At 34.4% G+C, this 13,974-nt stretch overlaps 1 protein-coding gene across 1 annotated transcript in view; it reads right to left on the reverse strand.

Annotated features, from left to right (window-relative positions):
- The window catches only part of SGCZ (sarcoglycan zeta), an 80,198-nt gene that overhangs the window by 5,946 nt on the left and 60,278 nt on the right, over nt 1-13,974 (reverse strand). Inside the window, exons 3-4 of the mRNA XM_024765134.1 lie at nt 12,766-12,838; nt 730-853 (exon numbers count right to left, since the gene is read on the reverse strand). Of these exons, the coding sequence (XP_024620902.1) occupies nt 730-853; nt 12,766-12,838 (197 nt within the window). The remainder of the gene's footprint in view (nt 1-729; nt 854-12,765; nt 12,839-13,974) is intronic.

Below are 13,974 nucleotides of genomic sequence, written 5' to 3' on the forward strand. Positions count from 1 at the left end.
ATGTTGAGGAATTTCCAGAATGGACAAAAATGTGATTCTACAGACACAATAGTCACAATGTATACAGCAAGTAAAGGAGACAAAATAAATACCTGCCTATCACATTCCAGTGAAAGAATGGAAGCCCAAAGACAAAGGGTTCTTTAAATCAGGCAGTAAGAGAAAGAAGAGGATCTTTAAAGGAATGAGGACAACAGAGTTTAAACAGACTCTTGGGTGAAATAAAGCAACATGGAAGAAAAACAGCATGTATCTCATCTAGGAAATAACTGGGTGAAATAGCAGAATAAACTTTTGCTTTTTGTTTCCCTTTTAGAAAAACATAGGTACTATTTCTACTGAGACAAACACACAAACTTTCAAAGCACTTTTTGGAAAAACTTTTTGAAGACCAAAATGGAACCAAGACAGCAAAGACTTGCCTTCATTCTGGGTATTACCTTGATATTCATTCCATTCATCTGTCGATTTTTGAAACTGCAGGAACTTAGATGCCTCACTTATAAATGACTTATGAATGAATATCTTTCAGTAGAAAATAAATGGAGCTTTGACTTATGAAAATAACATTAGGTTTACCCAGTTTCATATTTAAGAAGTATTAATATTTTCATAATTTGAGCCCTCTTATGAAGTAGTTCCTTATGTTTCTCCTGGAATCATATGCGTATAATTTGAGAAGAAGCACCCTCCGCAGTAAAAGGCCAGTGTCTGCACCTCAGAACTCACCTCCCCCTCTGTGGACTGCAAGTGGAGCTCCTTCCTGCAGGCAGCCTTGAAGTCTCCAGCTGCGGCACTCACCTGGACCCCCCGGGGAGCTTCCATTATCAAGGACCTGGTTGGTGATTCAAGCCTTAAACAAACAAACAAACAAACAAAAACACCTTAATATTGATAAGAAAAAAGTTTACATTGGACTCAAAGATAACGTTAGTCAACTAAAACAAACAGGCAGGCATAAATACAAATCCTTGTCATTTCCAAAAAGAAAAAATGCTAAAATGAGTTTTAGAAAGATTTTTGATTGCTTTATCTATTTTTTGGCTCTTTCTTCATTTGTTAGCATCAATTATTTACTCTAATTTGTATAATGATTTAGTAACCGTTTCTTGTGTTGTTTCCCCTCACAATGCACATGAAAAGTAGGTCGTGGTAGTTTACTAGTTTAAATCTTTTACACATTTTCAATATTAATGATGGAGTCTTAAATAAATTTCTAGAAAGTTAGCATGTAAGTATCCCTCAGTAAAGTGTCCTTGTCTTGCAAAGATGAGAGAGTTTTAACGAAAATCATTAATATTGCAAACTTCCAAATGTGCCCAGTCAAAATTCTGTAAACTAAAAAATTCTCAAGGGACTTTTTACACTTCTAGACATTAATTAAAATGAGGACGTAAGATATTTCCTACATCACCTGACCTCTATCGGTCCAAGAAAATGTCCACAGAATGAATGACATTAGTCTGAGAAAGAAGAATTAAATGAGGGGCGATACACGAGTGTTTCAGATAGCTGTGCCTGCAAAAAAGATAGTTGGGAGGCATTTTCAAAATTATCTCCAAATATAAACGTAGAGAAAGAGCAAAGGAAGGCAAAATACAGAAACAAGAATATAGTCGTAAAAAGCACTTGGTGAGGGCTTCCCTGGTGGCGCAGTAGTTGAGAGTCCGCCTGAGTGATAAGAGATCTTATCCTGGAGTTGATCGTTTTTGGATAATAGCTTGCTTTGGGGCTGTAACTGCCTGTGTTCCTCGTGACCTCAGGACTTCAGGACAAGAGTCCCTTCAGGCTCACATTCACCGTCATCGAGAGCAACAGGTCTCCTTTGAGGCTACCGTCCCAGTGTGGTTTCTCAGAGAGAATCACATCAAATAGTTTGAGCACTGAAGATCAGCCCTCTCTCTCAGTAGTAAAGTTGAACTTAAACACTTGAAAGTGATCTTGAAGGACTAGAGCCAGCATTTTGAAGAAGTGATTTCAACACTTTAAATTTTTTTTCACTCACTAAAGCAACTTTGAAACTTTCATCCCTATAGGCCTTTTGGATTATCTTCATAAAATCCCTTGAGGGTGAGGTTTTCAATATATATATTTTAAAGAAATGTCTGTTTGTTTTTTTTTAAACACAAATTACACATTTTCACAGAATATTTGAAAACTTCAAAAAGAATCACCCATAATTTTTTCATTCATAATGTTTATACTTTGCACAGAGTATCTAAATTTCAAAATCTGAATATTTAAATATATAAGTGATGTCCTCTGATACACCCCCAAATATTCACCATCTTGAATAATATATCTGTGACCATTTCTATTTCCACTTGTTATAGACCATTTCTATAACATTAAATGTAATTACATAAGTTTGGGTATGACTGAACCACTCAATCAGAAGTCAGATAAGAACTTAAATAACATGAATTAATGTTCTGAAACATTATGAATCTGAAGGAAACACAACTTGTAAGTGGAAGGAAAAACACGCTTATTTTATCAAATAATTGATATGGTGTAGCTTGTTTCCAAGGATAAGGGGTTGGGATACTTATATATTTGACAGTAAAATATCTGTAATAAGTGTGAACATTTTTTATACTATATTTTTACCCTATTTCTGCTAGAGCATTAAAATATAGTAAGTACTTCTGGGCTTTTGAGTTTTTCCATTCTCATCCTTACTAATTATTTAATTAAAAAATCTTAATTGTCTTCATCTTCATTTTAGACCTCAGGTACCCATTGCCAGTCTTGCTATGGAGTGTTTTGCTAGCATTGACTTAGAGGATCCCTATTCAAAGAGGCAGTAAAGATGGAGAGCTGGCTAGACCTGGGTTTAGGAAAGTGAGCCAGCAGCAATAAATTTCAGTTTTATCATATCTAAAATTGACAATTATAATGTTTTCTTATAGGATTGTAAGGAATCTCTTAAACTGATTAAGGGAAATAGCTATGGAGTGGGATAGTAGTTTGAAATGTATGGGATTTCCTCCCTGTCCCATTTCCTTGCTTCCTTTGCCATTCCCCATTCACTAAACACTATCCTTTGCCAAAAATGGTGGACGATAGAGCAGAGAAGCTGTTAAAGATATTTCGTGTTTCCTAATGTTACAGACGTTTTGAGTTGAAAAAAAACCCTAGCCATTTATTGTATTGAAAATGATTCAGCACATAAACAAAAACAGAGAAGAAAACCAACATCAGTAAGACCTTGTTGTTTATTTCACGAGTTGGAGGAACTGTTTTCTTGATTCACAGGCTAGAGAAGATTTGGAGAGAAATAAACAGAATTGGTCTTGAATGGCTCTCTGTGTTCTGCTACCTGAGGTCAAGTCCTACGTTGTGGGACCTTTATTCTTTAGGTGTTAGAGGTCTGAGGAGAGAGTGATATTTCAGGATAACTGAGGACAAGAGACCACAAGATCCTCAAAGGAAAAAAGAGTGGTGACCTGCAGTGACTGAGGACTAAGTGACGGTAAGAAGAACGTCTTGGCAAATGCCAGTTGGATCATGAGGCTACCAAGGACCAAATGTCACCTCAGATGCTTAGGCAGTGTAAGCGTCTTGGTAGAACGATGCAACCCCAGGGCGAAAGAAGAGAAGTGAATAGACTGGGGCTTAGTTTCTGATAGTGAGTAAAATGGAGACCATACATGTAAATTAAAGTTTTACAGGAATATTTTCATTTCTTCTACAGATAATTTTGTGCCCTAAGACAGTATATACCTGCCATATGTATATATACATATATACATATATATGTGTGTGTGTATATATATAAAGAGAGAGAGAGAGAAAGAGAGAGAGAGAAAGAGAGAGAGAGAGAGACACACTCTGGATGGAAACCTAGAGGGGTTAAGGGGTACATAAAACATGTTATATATAATATATATATAAAACTTATCAAGGAGTATATATATATATATAAAACTTATCAAGGGGTACATAAAACATAAAAAACATGGCAATTTTACAGTATTGCTAAATCCTTCAAGTTCTGAAAGTGATAAAGACTGAAAGTGATTAAGACTTTGAATTAAACAGGCTTCGACTGTATGCTTTGCTAATCTTGATAAAATTAAAAATAGTGATCACTAAGAAATGATATAAGTTTTATTAAAAATAGCACTGTTTTATATAGTATCCATCACTCGGATAAGTAATATACACTAGGAACTTTAATTATGGAGAGCGTGCAGATAGAGTATATAATAAAAATTTATTAGATCATTTGGAGGATTTCATAATTCTATTTTCAAAGGAACATGTTGTGGTACTCAAATATTTCTTATGAACATGAAAATTAAAGTAAGCTGCAAACTAGTTTTTACAAACTTGCCTGACTATTTAGCATAAGCAAATAAACTAAATTTTGGGCAGCAAAAATTTCATAGCGGGACTACAATGTATATGGAGACCTAAAATCTTCAAAGTAACACTACTGTGAATAGCATACATTCAGTGTGAGCATTTACAGATGCACGTGTTAACCTGAATCATCCAATATCAATCTTCACAATTACATGTAGACTTCCATTTAAGTATTACATTTACACACATTACCTACCTAGAACTGCCCATTGCCTCTAGGTCTATCACTTGGTGAATAAGGAAAAAACACATTTTTCACAAGCGGTGTGCAAATTTTGTTCTATATTTCCATCCAAACTGCAAGTGTTAAACTCCATGAATTCTGACAATAAGAAAGTAATATTTGCATTTAAGCACAGTGCGGCACTTTTAAAAGGCTTTGAAATCAGGTAAGCATATGATCATGATAGTAACTAGCCAAAGAACATTACTGAAAAAGTAGATGTAGACACAAAACTTAAAATATATAAAATAAAAAGTAGACATCATGTTACCAGTTATCCCAATTTATCAAAAGGATTTGATGATGGTGTAATAATATATTTCATTGACTATTTTATAAATAATATTTTCCCAGGCTCTTACTAGAAGCTGGGTACTTCTAGAGGCTATATTATAAACTGCAGGATATAGAAAAAGTATTTCCTTTATGTATTAAAAGTGTTGCTGTTGGGCTTCCTTGGTGGCGCAGTGGTTGAGAGTCTGCCTGCCGATGCAGGGGACAAAGGTTCGTGCCCCTGCCCGGGAAGATCCCACATGCCGCGGAGCGGCTGGACCCGTGAGCCATGGCCGCTGAGCCTGCATGTCCGGAGCCTGTGCTCCACAACGGGAGAGGCCACAACAGCAAGAGGCCCGCACACCGCAAAAAAAAAAAAAGTGTTGCTGCATACTATGAAGTAATGAAAGTTATTTCCAAGAAGCAGTCTGGGAAATTCAGCAAGAGTTACATCAGTCTAATGAAAGAATTAAACATAGGAGTTTGAATAAAAAGCTCATAGTTTCTACACGAGTTCTACTAGAAATTTTCAATCCAGTTAACCTCACTGGGGCTGTTACCTAATAAATAAAATTACAGCGCACCTTAAACATAAAATATTTTATTCATTGTAGAACATCATTAGTTCTGTTCTTTATTAGTGTGTTAGCCGTATATTTATAATAATACACTAAAAGCTATTTTAAGGAAGGACAAGAAAATTTAAAAATAAAATTCTCTCTCTTAGGCTGGTCCTCCTCCCTCTGTCCCTAATGCGCAGTGTGCATCTCCATTAAACATTAACCAGAGCGCTCGAAGGTGGGAATGCCTGCCTGCTCCACAGAAAGATCTTTTTTTTTTTCCTTTCTTCTGACACTAGCTATGCAACTTCTTAAAAGAATAGCATTCTTTCCCAAATCTGTAGGGGGTCATAATGACTTGCTGTTCCCTTTGTACGACGCTTATGCTTACCTGGACTGTGAATCTTCAGTGAACTTTATGTAAAATACCAGTATGCCATTTTTTTTTTTTTTTTTTTTTTTTTTTTTATTTTGATGTATGATCCTTTGTCTCGAAAATGTACATGACTGTGCTTTCCACTTCTGATAGGTGGAACAGTTCTCGGGGCTTCTGAGAGTCTGTCTCCTGGATTATATCCTCAATTTGGCTTGAATAAAATTCCCTTTCATTAATTCTTCTTAACTTGATTGTTAATTGAATTTTTGTTGACAAAGAGTAAAATGATACAACCGCTTTGGAAAGCTCTGGAATTTTTTTTTTTTTTTTTTTTTTGAGCATCGGCAGGCGGACTCTCAACCACTGCGCCACCAGGGAAGCCCTGGAATTTTTATATAAAACTTAACATAGCCAGATACATCCCAAGCATCCTTCAATTATGAAAATGCATAGAAAAATATTGTATGTTCATATAATGGATCAGCAATAAAGCAGAAGGAACTATTGATACAGACAACATCATGAATGGCTCTCAAAAACATTATGTGGAATGACATAAATCTTACAAAGAAGTACATCTTGTATGATCAATTTATATTAGTACTAAATCAGCCTAATCTAATACAGGGTAAAAAAAAAATGAGAGTAGTTTGCTTCTGGTGGGTAGTGGTGGGGATTTACCAGGAAGGAAATGAGGGAACTTTCTTGAGTGATGATAATGCTTTATACCTTGACAAGAATTTGGATTACACAGGTGTATGCATTTTTCAAAACCCAGCAAATATGCATTTAGGCTTTGTGAATGTCATTGCATAATTATTTTACAACAAAAGGAAAGAAACTGTAAGTGATCTTGGATACTAATGATGTACATGCTGAAGTAATCAGGAAAAGTGTACAGATTTATACAATTTATGTTCGAATGCATAAAAATTAAGATATACTGGTGGATGGACAGTGGAAATATATACATAATTTAAGACACATAGAAAAATGATACTAGGAGAATCTAGCTGGGTGTTATATAGGTGCTTTCTATAAGATACTCTCAACATGTAGTATGTTTGAGAATTTTCATAATACGATGTCGGGAAAGAAAGTCTGGTCACAGATCTTACAGGATTATCTTTTTTTTTTTTGGTAAAATTTGTAGAACTGTATACTATGAAAATCTAAATAGGAAAACTGTTAATTGATGCTAATATTTGACTGTTATTGACTGTATTACAATGCAATAAAGATATTAAAGACATACAGGGATACTATAAAAATATGTAATTCCTGTTGTTAAATCACTATATTAAAATAAATGCTATATTATTCAAAGTCTGTATTTTATAATTATTTCCAGGAAAGGGATACCTAGAAAGGATATCTGATATTCTTTACTTTACCTGAAAATTCAAGAGTTTGAGGTATTCCTGGATAAAAATAAGTTCATATTTATACTTCCATATCATGAAAATTCCAATATATAAAAAATAATAAATATATGTAATAAAATTCCAATGAGAATCTCAGTAGAGTCTCTTGAAACTTAAAACTTTATGTCAAAATATTTTGAGGGGAAAAATATGTGTGACAATTACCAGATTTGTTAAATGAAGATACAGTAGGAGATTTTCCTTTTAAAGTTAGAACTTAATATAAAGGTATTTTAATTAAAAAATGATATCAAAATTAGAAACGGAAATTTGGTCAATGAAACACAATACAATCTAAAACAGATGGCAAGTATTTATGAGAAGTTAATATTTGACAAGTTGTAGCAATCATTTTGGGGTGGAAAATATGAGGTTATTTAATAAATGATGCTTAATAAATTGACTATCCATACTGAAGAAATAACATTAGATCCTTAACATGCTCTGCAAGAATAATTTCCAGTTTTATCTATTCAAAATATAAAAAACTAATAAATTATAGACTGTAATTTTCAATAGAAAATTGGAAGAAAATTCAGAACATAATTTCCCATTTGATTTACTCAAAATATAAAACTAAGAAATGACCTAGTGTACAAAATAAACAACAAAATTAGAAGACAAAACCCAGGAAATATCCAACTCTAGAAAAGGGAAACCTTTGAAACAAGACTGAAGCCTAGAAATCATAAAGAAAAATAATTTATATAGTTTACAATGCCAGTTTTTGGTTGGACTGGTTTTCTCCAGATACCCTCCATTTCTCAAATCAGCCTAGAATCCCTCTAGAATGTCCTGGGCTCAGATCTTGGAACTCGAATCAGACTAAACCTGGATTTTCTTCTAGAACCATCTACTAAGTAGAATTTTGGTAACAGAATATCAACAGTTAAATGATGCCCTGATTCTCTTCTCCATGGAAATTCTCAAGCTTCCACTGAGGGTTTACAACATATACTTAAACTATTTATTTTACTACAAAATACTTTCTAAAAGGCCTGTTGAAAAATGAAGTCCACATGTATTGGCAAAACTCGTGAATTTCTATGCAGTTAGTCACTGGAATTAGTGAAGAACAATTGTGTTCATTTTTATAGCATTATAGTAATCACAGCAGTGCATTTCAGAGGAGTTTTTATAGTGGGTATCCAGGGATTATAGTAGAGAGAAGGATTAATGTTGAACACGAGTCACTCTGCTGCCTATTTTTTCCAAGCACTTCAGTTTTGGTGTTTAGATACCGAAGCCATAACAAGATTTTGTTTTTAAGGTGTTACATAATTTTCAAATTTGAAAATGAGTGGCCTAGATTTCCAGAATTCTCAACATTCTGAGAAAATGATCTAGACTTCTCTTAAACTAAGTTGCACGATGCAATTATTAAATGGAAACTTAAGCAGAACTTGAGTATCATGTGCCTTGTTCTTGCTAAATATTTAATACAGTAACAGAGACAGAGTTGGCACTCGTTATTTGCCATTTCAAGGATGAAATAAATGAAGAATTGCACAGAAAAGTGCTTTTAGAAAAAAAAATCCAATGCAAACTGTGACCTGAACATATATTCTTATACTATCTTACCACTTTTACTGTCTTTATCACTTCGGGCTACCCTGAGCTTTTTTCAGCTGCAAATCACATTGTTTTTGTTTCCACCATTTGTATTGTTTCCTGCCCACTTGCACACCCCTTATGGTCTCTTCCTGAAAATTAGATCAAAAAATCCCTAGGTCAAATTTTCCTCCCTGTTCCCATGACTGGAAGGGTAGGCAAGCTTCTCATTACCCACATTTGCTACAAACTCTAATATACAAACACATACATAGAATAGAATGAAAGAATAAAAGGAAGGAAGGAGGAAAGAAAGGGAAGGAAGGAAAAAGGGGAGAGAAGGAGAGGTTTGGGGAAGAAGTGGGGAGGAGAAAAATACTACTTTATTACCATTTTTTTCTCATAGGTGGAAAAATACCAGTAAAGCATATTACCCCTTTATTGACAAATTGTCTCAGGGAAAATCCTTACCATTTAATAAATGGTGGCTTTTCCTTGAACACGGGAACTATGTAAATCAAAGCTATGTGTTTCCAGAGATTAATTTGGAGCCTGCAAACCTCACATTTCAGTTTTAAATTATATGCATACAAGAATGGAAATGATACCAATTATGTCATTAAATAGTAACTCATTTTACTAAACCAAAGTCTAAATTCTTGCCTTATTCTTGGAGCAGTTAATAACACTCAGATCCAAACAATCCTTGGACAGTGGGCATTACATTATAGATTTTATCACTTCCCACCAAAGAGGGCAGAAATCCTACTGAGCTATAATAATTTAGCTACATATTAATTTAAGAAAAAATAAAAAGAACATTTATACTTGGACTATTTCAGGCAAAGTGCTATGATGGCCTTACTCTTTGTTGTTTAGCCTTTTAACAAATAAGTCCCTGCCGAAAAACAATATCACCTTCTATTAAAAAAAATTAAAGAAAATCTACACCTGTATTGTTAAAATGCACATGAAGACTACTAGCACAGACCTTGGCACATAGTAAGCATTCATCAAACAGCTGTTGAGTAAATAAATTATAGCAATCTACTACATTTCCACACCAAAATATTACCTAAACTCTACAGTAAACTTTTTGAAATGTTTCTTTCTAAAGTCTTTTATTCTTGACAAAAGCAAAATCAAAGACAACATGGCTTCTTACTCCCTAAATTACATTTTATTTACTTGGTCAACTGATGTCACCTTGTTGATTAGACTTAGGTGTCAACTAAGGGTGCTTCTTATTGCCCTGAAAGGAAAATTGTCAGCAAGACTTGTAAGGCCTCCTCAGACACTGCTTTTAATCTTCAGTACACAAATGAATAATTGAATAACCTCGTCATTACTGTGCTTTGCTTCTGTTTCTGTTTTGGAATTTAGATCAGTACCACTCATCTTGGGGGCTGCCAATCTGCTTTTAGTACTAGCAGCTAAGCCTCGCTTAGGTCAATGTTTAAATAATTTATGAATAATTAGAAAATAAAAACTGGAGACATGATATACTAATTATAATTTAATTCACATTCACACTTATGAATGTTGAGACATGTCAGTAAAGTAATTAAAATAGCAGTTGGTTCTTATCCTTTTTTGGCAATAGGCTTTTCATAATGAAAATCTGTGAAACGAGTACATAATTACTAAAACGTTAGAAGTAAAAAAAGTTTCTTTTAGAACTTAGTGATTAAAATTTTTTTATTGAATGAAACTCTGGTATCTATGTTAAAACACAGCTCAAAAACAGTTGGAATCAATGTTAGTCACATGTCTTAGTAATGCAGAAACAAATGATACCACGTTCCTTATATACAGGCATTTAGCGTCCTCATTATTCAGTTTTACTAAGTTTCAGTGATTCACATTAACCAATTATGATAAAATTATTATGTGTGAGATAGAGTGGCTGGCTGTTATTGAACTAAAGATAAGCAAGGAAGACATAGATCCCGTTCTAGTGACAACACAACCTTGTTAAGTAAAGAAGGAAAAGACAATTTATACAAAAATGTAGAGGTCCTAAATGAGTATAGTCATAAATCAAGACTATAACACACTATGAGACACTGTTTTCACATATTCTTCAACCCTCCTAAATCCTTGGGATTTCAGCATAAAGTAAATAATTATTATATTTGTCTTATTAAAAAATGCCTGATCGCATGAAGAGGGGCACCTTCTCCTGTTACTCTTAACTAGCTTGTTTGAATCTGGGCTACTCAACTAGTGAAAAACTGAGTTTTTCTAAGGAATTTTATCATGGAACTATAAAGGTCTGCAATATTTACTGTTGTAAAAGTATGACTTTTTAAAAATAAATTTATTTATTTTTGGCTGCGTTGGTTCTTTGTTGCCGCGCGCGGGCTTTCTCTAGTTGTGGTGAGCAGGGGTTACTCTTCCTTGTGGTGTGCGGGCTTCTCATTGCAGTGGCTTCTCTTGTTGAGGAGCACAGGCTCTAGGCGTGCAGGCTTCAGTAGTTGTGGCACATGGGCTCAGTAGTTGTGGCTCGCGAGCTCTAGAGCGCAGGCTCAGTAGTTGTGGTGCACGGGCTTAGTTGCTCCGTGGCATGTGGGATCTTCCCGGACCAGGGCTTGAACCTGTGTCCCCTGCATTGGCAGGCAGATTCTTAACCACTGCACCACCAGGGAAGTCCAAAGTATGACTTTTTTTTTAATTAGCATTTTTCAACTTTATTTTTCTATTTTTATTTGAGCATTTTTTCGACTCATCCAAGTAGGAAAGGCTGAGCCTGCTCTTTATGAAATAAAATGGGTATTTTGCATAATATTTTATTGTGTTTCAAAACAAAGACTCTATCTCTCAGGTTAATAATTTAATTCGGCTTTAAAAATGATTTTAAATATGTAATTAATTTTTTAATATCAATATGGGTTGTCTTTTTTCATATCATAGCAAATGCACATATATACACTACCAAATGTAAAACTGATAGCTAGTGGGAAGCAGCCACATAGCACAGGGAGATCACCCCGGTGCTTTGTGACCATCTAGAGGGGTGGGATAGGGAGGCTGGGAGGGAGGGAGATGCAAGAGGGAAGAGATATGGGGATGTATGTATATGTATAGCTGATTCACTTTGCTATATAACAGAAACCAACACACCATTGTAAAGCAATTATACTCCAATAAAGATGTTAAAAAAAAGATACCTATTTGAAATTAATTAGAGGAAACATCTTTTTTATTGGCATATAACATTGTATTGGTTTAAGTTATACAACATAATGATTTTGATAAATGTATATATCGCAAAATGATTACCACAAGTTATTATAATCGGTATAATTTTATATAAAATATATAAAGTATATATTAAATATATATTTATTGAATTAACAACAATAGATAAGTTAATAGATTTTAGTATTTCAACTTTTATCAGTGATTGCCATGATTATTCTGGGGAGAATACCTTATAATGTTGTCCTCTCAAACTGACAGATGGAGCTTATTCCACTGGAAATATTAAATTGAGGAACATATCACAGGGCAATTAAGTTCTGCCTTTTACTGATCACTGTTTACATTTGTTTCTGATTTCCCTCTACTTAAGCCTCCCTGACTATTTACAGCTTTCTCTCACTCTCTGCCTCCCCTTTCTTTATGCCTATGCGTGCCGTATATTTCATTATCTATATCAGATTTTCTGAAATCCCTATTTTTATTAGTCCTCCCCTCAACATCCTCTATAACTGCCTTTTCTTTTCTTTTTCTACACTCCTCCTGTCCGATATGTTTATTTTATATCCATTGTATGTTTGTAAAGGAAAAATATACAGAAGGACAGAATAATAACTCACATTTTCTTACCCTCAATGAAATATCCAATTATCTATTTACCATGTAGGCAGGGAATGTCAATTCTTTATACAGTTACGTAGCATATTTTCTGCTTTAGTTCTTTACATATCAAGGACCATCATCAGTGGTGGAAACAATGACACAGGTATAAATGCCAGGACTTACCTGAGGTCTTGGGAAGGTTCTGCTCTGATGTGAGGTGTTTCAACAGAGTGCCCGAACACTGCTCCTTCAGTGCCTGAGGATAACGTGAATCCAGGAGTCAGTATAAGCAAGCGTACAGACACACTGGTTTTCATTACTACTGTTATCAACCAAATATTCTTCTAAAAATGGGACAACTGAAAATAGAAGTACAGAAAATAAAAGAGAAAAATTGGAAAAGGAGTTTAAGGTAGTGAAGGGCCAAGGAGGGTAAATCTAAGTTCCACCGTGTTGACCCTTTTAAAAATGATCTTATTTATAAAAGTTCAGACTGAGTGAGAATTTTCACCTTCTGATCATAGAGCAAGATCCATTTCCTTCCCTTTTCTTTATTTCCAGGTAAGTGAATTTGAGGGAGGTATAGGTCACAATATTCAGTTCTTTCTACAAGCAGCAAAGCTTGAATGAAAATGTGGAGAGTGAGCTCTGATGTAGTATAGTATTAATTGTTTCAAGACATAGGTCCATAGGGCATTTAGCAATTTGCCCACAAGCAGCACTAGCCTTTAGTTAGAGTGATCATCGAACTACAGAGAACAGGGCACCTTACTTTGACCTTTCTGGAATTAAGGCTCAATCTAAAACCATGAACGGCTTGAGTTCATTAGAGTGGACTTCACCTGGGATCATAGTTATCTGAAGAGGTCACGTGCTCAGGTAGTTGAATGATACTCTATCTAAACTTTCATTTATTGACTCCATTTGATTTTCCAGGTTGACAGAGCTTTTTCTAATTTAACTGAGCAAATAAAATGATTTTCCTTTCCAAAAATCAAATGCAAAAACACTCGTTAAAGATGATGAAAAAACAGCCTTCTTTTTTTTTTTCTTTTGTAATTTTACATAAATGAGATCATTCCCTTCAGAATAAACTTTATTTTCTTTTGGTTTAATCATCTTCAAACATCTCGGTGTAAGAATGTCATGGCTGCTCCATCAATGGCCCCAACAGTAGCTCAACAATACAATGCAAGTAAAAAAATACAAATTTTACACCTACAAAGTGAAGCTTCTTCTACTTATCATGAAGAACAATATTAAATATATTGATTCAATAAGCAATGAAAAAATTGCCACTAGGAAATTAGAGCTAACATTTAAATTCCTTAAAAGTAAGTGTACATGTAGGGAAATATGCTAGAATCACCAGAGGACTCCTCTACAGTAAAC

The sequence above is a fragment of the Neophocaena asiaeorientalis genome, unplaced genomic scaffold (assembly GCF_003031525.2).
Source record: "Neophocaena asiaeorientalis asiaeorientalis breed wild unplaced genomic scaffold, Neophocaena_asiaeorientalis_V1.1 scaffold14, whole genome shotgun sequence".
NCBI classification, from domain to species: domain Eukaryota; kingdom Metazoa; phylum Chordata; class Mammalia; order Artiodactyla; family Phocoenidae; genus Neophocaena; species Neophocaena asiaeorientalis.